Source organism: Saccostrea echinata, unplaced genomic scaffold (genome assembly GCF_033153115.1).
Source record: "Saccostrea echinata isolate AGI-Se365-2 ecotype Australia unplaced genomic scaffold, CSIRO_AGI_Sech_v1 ptg000001l, whole genome shotgun sequence".
Taxonomy (NCBI): Eukaryota; Metazoa; Mollusca; class Bivalvia; order Ostreida; family Ostreidae; genus Saccostrea; species Saccostrea echinata.
Window position 1 is genome coordinate 17,906,044 of NW_026889750.1, and position 8,920 is coordinate 17,914,963.

The following is an 8,920-nucleotide window of genomic DNA, read 5'->3' on the forward strand; positions in this document are numbered from 1 at the left end:
AGAATGCAAGAAACTTCTTTGAATACCTCGAATTCGCATCTCACCTCAATGGATCTTTTTCATATTTTTATCAACTCTCGTGTACAAAATTTTCATCATTTGTAAGAGGACTACGATTCCAAATACATATGCTTTGAAACAAAAGAACCAAATTTATTCATCAACCAATACTTAAAAAAAAAGTTTCTTTGATAAATGATGTCAAATTACGGTAAAAAAAATTTCAAAAGTTAAAGGAGAGGCCATGGAAATCGTGGGCATGCTATGGCAGTATCTAACACTTTCATAGAGAATGTCTAGCTCTATTCAAAAGTCTACAGAACATGTATGAAATTAAATCAATTCCTTCAATGCACTATCAATCCACTAAGCAATGCTGTTCAACTACTTAGCCATCTAATGCTACATGTGTATTCAGAAAAAAAACTTGTTCAAGTTTTCCTGTAAATTTTTTTATTCACATACAGTCTTCATATTCAACAATAGGACCAACCTCAGTGCAATGTTGATTATTTTCATTCTGACAGGAGTGCAATGTCAAGAATGAATCAACTGAGGTGCAATGTTGGACAAGAGTCCCAATAAAATGAAACTCCTGAAGTGCACAAATCTGACAGTGTGCAATGCCAGCAACAAATATCATTAAAAATGGACAAGACAATGAAATGATTGTTAATGAAATTATTTCATGATTGAAAGAAGTGATGTTTTTCTCTAATGGTATTTGTATAATGATGACAACAGTTCTACTTTTTGGCATAAGAGATCTTCATGGCATTGCTTGGAGTGATCTTGAATCCTTGAAGGGCGTCCTTCGCTGCACCTGACTGGACTTCATTCTCAAATTCAACAAATGCAATGTCATGGCGACCAGGCACAAGACGAACTTCCTTAAATCCAGGAAACCTAGATTAAATTAAAATACATGTATAAAATGTCAAGATAGCACTCATAGCCAAGTTATATCTCTTGAGTCAACACTAATTAATGTTTAATAATGAATATGTACCCGGTACTTATTTTATTACATGTATAATGAAAATTCATTAATATTCTCAAATACACAACTGAACTTTTTTTTAATTTCTGACAGTAAAGACAGCATTAAGAAAGTTTTCACTTTCTATGCTTCAAAACAAGTTACTTACTGGTTAAACAACATGGATAACATCATTTCATTAGTCTCCTCTGGCAAGTTGGTGAGGAAGAGAATTTGATTGGGTGGTTGTTCTGGGATAGCAGTGGGGGCTGCAGGCTGGCTGGGAGGGGCTGCTGCTGGGGCTGAAACATACAAAACCAGACATTATTATGTAACTAACCGTAAAACAAATCCTGAGAGAGAAAAAAAAACACATCTTAATCATCAGTGAATATGAGATTGAGTGGTGTAATCAGTAGAGCTACTTAAGGAATAATTTGCATAACGGGCGAAGCCCATTATGCATAAATTATCCCACGTTTCCAACTATCGTTGATGTGCCTGGCATACTTTACTAACTAGACAGTGATTCCTTAGATTTCCATTTCATTTTGAAATAAAATTGTAAATTTAGATTTTAAAAATGTAGACTAATAGATTTAAATTACACGAGGCCTCACATGTCAATTTCAATAGTCCCCGCCCACTGACGTCAAACACAAAGACAGCCGCACGAGAATTACATGCATATTATGCCTTCTTAGCTCATGACCTTTCGCTTGGCAAAATTTGCATTCCGTTAGAATGATCAAGAAATCAACTCTCCTAACTTTCAAAGAGTTATCACAGAGAAAACAAATAGAAATGGAAATATTTATACCTAAACAATGTTTAAAGGCCAGTCTTTATATATTTTCTTGCCTTGTATTTGTATCTGTTCAAGAATATTTTCAGCTTCAATAATTAATTTGATTTTAATTGTATTTTTAATTTAGAAATACATCTTTTTATTTGATGAAGAAAACTTCATAAATATGACTCATTTTAACAGTGATGCATGTCTACCACTAATGCTTTTTTTCCTTTTTGTTTTACTACAGTAAGTCTACTCACAAGGTTGTGCTGGTGGAGGCAATACTGCATTAGAGGCAGCAGCAGCTGCAGCAGCTTGTCTGAAATTATATAATTAATGACATCATTAAGAAATCAAAAATGACATCAGGCATGTACCATAATTTTTGGGGTATATGTCGATGGGGTATATAGGTCGAAAGGCTCATTTTCAGCCGTAAATTTTTAAAAAATCCTTATAAGGACGAACTCGGAAGATAGTACAAGGCTTTGTTTATCGATTTTCTGGAGATTCTTACGTAGATACTATGCATCAGAACCTGTAAACGTCTTTAACTTAACCCGTGATAATAACGTATTGATAAAATAAACTGGTATTTTTATGAGTACAGCATTTTAATAGTGTTATAAACAAACATAGTTAAAACTTCCTTGAATTGTGATATAGCGTATTTTCTCCAACTTGCCTATTCAATGCCGTCGTGGTTTGACTCTGTCGTTAAACACATAAATATGGTAGTGTACAACAACTATAATTAGGGAAATACCCAAAATCGAATAGTAATTATTTCCATTTTAGAACATGGTGGACACATTCTTTTATTCAGACATTATTTACCGGGGTACAATATTAACTTCGATGACCGCCATTTTTATATTTCTTGTCCAGGGATTTGCTAAAACACGCAATTAACTATTACATGTAACAATGAGCAATTGAAATTAATCATATTAACATGCTATAATTTTGCTTGAGATATTGTTGTAAAAAATAAATTCATTCGCAATTTAACAGTCATCATGAATTTCAGTTTTGTTTGTTCGATGATGTATAGCACTAATACCCCTGTAACGGCACGTGGATCTGTTAATCATGCCCCGCAAGTGCTTAAACCAACATCGGTGTTAACACCTTTGTGTACACAGTTTATATCCCTTTTTCTGTCAGACAATAAAAATTCTATTAGAAGCCAATCTTTGTATAATTCAGTGTACCCCTTGGGATATAAAACAAAATAGTTATGACTAGCAGTATATTTGGTAAATAATTTTAGGAATTTACTGGCAACAATTTATTTCACGCATTTTACATTTAAATAAATGTCACAAGACAATGAAAAAATATTTAGGTTTACTAATTCAATTGATCGTTACAAATAAATGGTAAAAAAAGATTACAATTGCGAATGTGAAAAACTCTTCCGTATTTTAAATGTTGATACAGTTGCGGTTTTACTTTTAGTAAATGATTGCGACTTCCAACTTCATAAGATGGACACAGCATGTTGTAAATATACTTTAAGACACTATTTACTAGATGATATTATAAGTTTTTTTGTACATCGACGGATATTTAATGGAACTTATTTTGTAAGAAATCAATGGAATAAATATTTAATTCTATATTGTTTTTTTTTTCTCGGTAAAATAATTTTAAAAAATACGAAAATGGTTACAGATTTGCATTAAAATAGACGTAAATTTTACTGATTTGGGGGCATTTTTCGTAAACTTGAGCCTTAGGTAGGACGATTCGTTAAATAGGACAACCCTAGCGGTTCTAAGAAAAAAAAAGTATCGTCCTATCTTCCAAAAATTACGGTACAAGTCACATAGTGGGCTGAACAAAAACCTTCAGTCATGGGAAGATTCTTGATATTGAAATTAAGAATCAAATTACAGTGAAATTTGTCTAATCTGGATGTTGTGTATTCAGAAATCTTGTCTAATACAATTGAAAATTTAAGTCCCTTTCAGCTAATTCAAGTGCTTAAAATGTTATATAATCTGGAATGTTGTCTAATCCAGCCATTTTCTTTGGAACCAGTGGTGTCTGGATTAGACATGTTTTACTGTATAATAATGAATTATTACAGTGTGTCCAGTATACATGTGTTGGTTAGAGCACAGTGCAAGAGTATAACATATTTCATATTGGTGTGTTAAACATCCTTACCGGTTTGCTTTCTTCTTCTTTTTACTCTCGGGTTCATGTTCCTTTGGCCTCTTGGGTCTTTCCACAAATGTTCCTTTCATTTTGGCAATTATGTCAGAATCTTTCTTTGCATATTGTATTCTCTAAAAGGTTGAAAAGGAGAAAGAATTACTCAGAGAAAAAAAATCCATCATTTTAAACTGATTTCTTAAATCCACTTTCAAAAAATCATATTACATTTTAGTAATTTTTATGATATTGCTAATAAATATAAATTACATAAATCTTTAAATTATACAGCCCTCTTGTTACCTGGTGTAGGGTGATACAATGATCAGAGGGCAAGTTCCTCAGTCAAGGCCTGTACCACACACACAAGTCAAGCCATGACAGTGGAAACATGCCATCTTGTCATTTTTGACAAACTATTTCATTAGTTATTGCAATAAAATATACAATAAAAATATCTTTTTGAAATCAAATAGGTAATTTCCAGTTAACTTGCATAACAAATTATTGTAAAGGTTTCTTTAATACTATACAAGATCATATTTACCATCACAAAAAAAACTTAACAAAATATGATACCATTGGTTTTTCATAGAATGGGAAACCCTGCATTGATCGCAGTGCACTGTTGGCACTGTTAACATCCTTAAATATTACAAAAGCTTGTCCTCTCATCTTCAAAGTTTTCATTGCCACAATGTCGAGGATCTGTCCAAACTGAGAAAATATGGCATACAGGGACTTCTTGAGTTCTGGAAAGAAATGAAAAAAAAAACCAACATAAACATAAAGCTACAGACTGATGGAAATTATATGTGAACAACATAACTGTTTATAATTATATTCTTCAAAGCTGTTGTATTTACCCATTTAATGTATAATTCCTTCTTTTTTTTTAAATAGAAAACATTCAAAAGCTTTAATTAAAGGCAAAAAAATTGCAGTATATTTTAGCAAGATCAGCGAGCTGTGCAAGTGCAGGCCTGCTTGGGAAGAGTGCTCACAGACCTCTGAATTTTTATCAATAAGCTGTTATATGATTGATCAGAGTGATATATATACCCCCTCTATATATAAATACACCAGGTATGCAACGACTTTTTAACCCCCTCGCCGATTCGGAGCCAAATTTTTGGGGAAAACGAAAGTGTCTAACCTTTAGCGTGCAGAACTGTGCCCAAAATTGATTTTTCTTAAATTCCATCACTTCAAAAGTTTCAAATGCATCGAAATATAGACACAATCAACCATTATTTTCCGCTTTTCAAAAAATTCTGCTACTGGCCACTGCCATGCGCTGATGTCACGTAAACAACGGCTCTGCACTGAACAAATCATAGTAAATTAGAGGCAATCATTTTCTTACCACAATAACATTTAACAAAACTATTTCCTTTGATTTTTTTTATTTGTTTTGCTAAATGTTCTTGCAGTAGAAAAATAATTGCTTTTAATTTTGGTGTGATTTATTTAGTGCAGAGCCGTTGTTTACGTGATGTCAGTGCATGGTGGTGGCCAGCAGCAGAATTTTTTGAAAAGCGGAAAATAATGGTTGATTGCGTCTATATTTCGATGCATTTGAAACTTTTGAAGCGATGGAATTTAAGAAAAATCAATTTTGGGTACAGTTCTGCACGCTAAAGGTTAGACACTTTCGTTTTCCCCAAAAATTCGGCTCCGAATCGGCGAGGGGGTTAAAAAGTCGTTGCATACCTGGTGTATTTATATATAGAGGGGGTATATATATCACTCTGATCAATCATATAACGGCTTATTAATAGAAATTCAGAGGCCTGTGGTGTGCTCTAAGAGACCACCGTGCAAGAACAGAAGACATTAACTTTCTCCCTTTCTTAAGAGTAAAGAATGATGTTTGCACTTTAGCAAGATGATCTCATTATAAGATAATATGCATTTTAAACAAAATAATTACTTACCATCCTTTTTCACCTTTTCATTCAGATTGTTTATGTAAATTGTTTGGTTTGGTCTTGCATCCATTTTCACTGAAAGTAAAGAAAACTGATAATTCAATCTTTTGCGATGTTTGTAACAATTCTGCTCATTCATGTGAAGAATCTATTTTCAATAACATATAAAATCATGTAAAATCAATATAAACCATCCTTGGACTTCATCTTGAATTGTCCAATTTCGGTAATCGGCAAATGAGAGCAGTTAAAAAAACAAAAGCTATATAAAACTTTGAATATCATGTATTGTCAATTCAATTTTACTTCCGATGATATAAACCCATCTGATTGTACATACGTATATTCTTCCTCACTCACAAATTATTATAGAAACGTTTTTCCCACGCCGGTATTTTCGGTGACGAATTGTGCCAGTAGATGGCGCTTTTACTGCATTAGGTCGTACCAAGTCTTTTCGGAATCCGGGATGTTTCGCGCCGATTCTGTTTCGCACTGAGATGGTTCGCGCCTGGATGATTCGCGCCGATTTAGGTGCGAAACATCTCATGATTTATTTTAAATATTCAATGACATTTTTATCCATTTTAAAAAAATTGTTTATCAATTATAAGATATACATATATAGATGTTGTGTGTTCAAATGCATGACTTAATAATATGTATGCACTGCCAAAGATTACGGATCGTGTTCATCAAATATTCCATGAGGATTTAATTGTAATTAGTTGTAGATCGAAAGGTGAGAATTTATTAATGGACGTGTTGGTAGTCAAACCAGCAATAATTACTTAATTAGATGGCGGTATTATAATTAGCATGGTGTTAAAATAATACATAATTATACATACATAATTATATGCTATGTATACTTCAAACACAGACATAAATAATTATGTCTCTGCTACAAATATAATCTTCTTGAATTAAAAAAAATGTTTCAAAAAATATCAAAATTTACACCATATAACATGTTTAAAATCTAAAAATTTTGTTAAACGAACTTCAGTAGGCTAGCACATATTTGTACAACAATGTGGGGCGAACCATCTCAGCGCGAAACGGAATCGGTGCGAAACATCGTAGCGCGAACCATGCTTAGGTGCGAAACATCCCGTTACCTCTTTTCGTAGGCTTTAAATAAGCGCTTTTTCATACTTTCAATAATCAACAATCTTCTTTTGTTTGTGTTTTTGTTTTGTTATGTTTTTGCTCTTACTGGTTAATAATTTTAGTAAAACCAACATTTATAGTCCAATGTTTGAAGAGAAATTATTTACCAGGGAATCAGACACATAAATAATTTAAATTTATGGTTATTTATGTCTGGAAATATTAAGTACCAACATAGAGACTTTCAGTTCAGTTGATGTAATCTCATTATCAGCAAGTTATTCAAAAGTCATGGTTCAATGACATAGATTTATCTGATGTAATCAATTTCACGTGCCATAGTTTCAAAGAAAAAATTCTGAAATTTGTATTTGCTATATCAATCAATACCTGTATCATCATCACACAAAATCAATATTATGGATATTTTGATATATCATCCCAGCCCTAATAATTTAATAACTGCACAATATGACATTGTTTTAAACCATTCTGGTACCTGCCAACATGGTGGTGTATACTAACACCAAATCAAAGAGCTAGGTTCACTTTATGCATAAAATGGCCCTGTCCTTATATCAATTAATTGACTATCACCCTCTGTCCCATTTCATATATCAAAATAAAGTAGAGACTTTGTGCTTTCATTTCCTATAACAAAATTTCTTTTTGAGAATCCAGGTATTGGAAAAGAAGCTTTGGGAAAATGTAATGTTCTTGAATTTTGCAGAAAACATGCGAATTTGACTACCTTCAGCAAAGAATTAAAATATGAGCACAGCCCACGATCCAAAAATTAAAACATATTTTGTGATCTTCAGAAACAGATCTTTCATTATGTAATTGCATATTTTGGATCAGAGGTTGTGCTCTATATGAAATATTGAAAAAATACCTGAACTTTTGGCCATTTTTAAGGGATTTTAGGGTATGGGAAAAATGACGCATTTTATGACGTCATAATGCATTGACTAGAGAGAAAATTACGTCATGTCCAATAGATACACGGTCACCAAGTGTTCAAGTTATAAATACTGCATTCTCAACCAAAACTGAGCAGTTTCGATATTTCAGAAATTCTGAGGGCCAAAAAGGCCCTACGTGGCTCTTGCTCTTCGAAGACTTTTTCATTTTCACACTACTGATGACATAAAACAGATATTTCGTGTAACATCTTTTATTAAACACAAAAACAACTACAATGTTTAAGTCTGGGGTTGAGATACTGTATACAGACTAATTTTCACTGCAAATTTTATATTCTCTATTTTCACCAAAGAATCAAACAGTAAAAAACCAATGTAGTGAAATATATATATATATATATATATATATATATATATATATATATATATATATATATATATATATATATATATATATATGTAATTGAAAACCAATAATAAGACAGATAGAATCCCACAACTTTAAAATGGAGAAATTACAAAGTTTGTTCAGAAATTGAAAAAAAAAATCACAAGAAAAATGAAACTGCATACAGTAGTCCAAAAAATCATGTTTATAAAATTTAATGCAATATTAACAAAAGTTATACATGTACAAGATATGTATTAATGTAATAAAAAGTTTTGAAAAAAAAATGAAAGGAGGAATGGTTATGGTTTACTTAAAAATGAAAGGTTTGTAAGTAAAAAAATATTTTTTTTTGAAGGTATGCAGTATCTTAATTTTTTCAAATTGTCATTTATCAAGATTCAAAAAGAAATAAGCAATGTTCTGCTGCTCAAACTGAACATTTTTTTTTTTGGCTAAATCATTAAGTAAACATTAACCTGATGTCAAACTACAAGCTCATATAACATACAAAAGACCAAACAAGAGTACACAAAAATGTGACCATGATAATTTTAAAATTACATATCGGTATGTGATGAATAATTTAAGTTTCATAATCCCTCTATGATTTTCCAAAAGAAATGT

General features: G+C 31.9%; 1 protein-coding gene across 2 annotated transcripts in view; it reads right to left on the minus strand.

The window, feature by feature from the left end:
• LOC133186354 (U1 small nuclear ribonucleoprotein A-like) overlaps nt 1–6,225 on the minus strand; it is a 195,018-nt gene extending 188,793 nt beyond the window's left edge. The window contains exons 1-7 of one of the 2 annotated variants that reach the window (XM_061321616.1): nt 6,207–6,225; nt 5,873–5,941; nt 4,515–4,687; nt 3,948–4,069; nt 2,033–2,091; nt 1,149–1,281; nt 731–906 (exon numbers count right to left, since the gene is read on the minus strand). In XM_061321616.1, coding sequence (XP_061177600.1) covers nt 747–906; nt 1,149–1,281; nt 2,033–2,091; nt 3,948–4,069; nt 4,515–4,687; nt 5,873–5,936 — 711 coding nt within the window. In that variant the 5' untranslated portion in view covers nt 5,937–5,941; nt 6,207–6,225 and the 3' untranslated portion in view covers nt 731–746. Of the gene's footprint in view, nt 1–436; nt 907–1,148; nt 1,282–2,032; nt 2,092–3,947; nt 4,070–4,514; nt 4,688–5,872; nt 5,942–6,206 lie in introns of those variants that run through there. The other variant, XM_061321608.1, reaches the window with a different exon arrangement.
• Between the last annotated feature and the right edge of the window lie 2,695 nt (nt 6,226–8,920).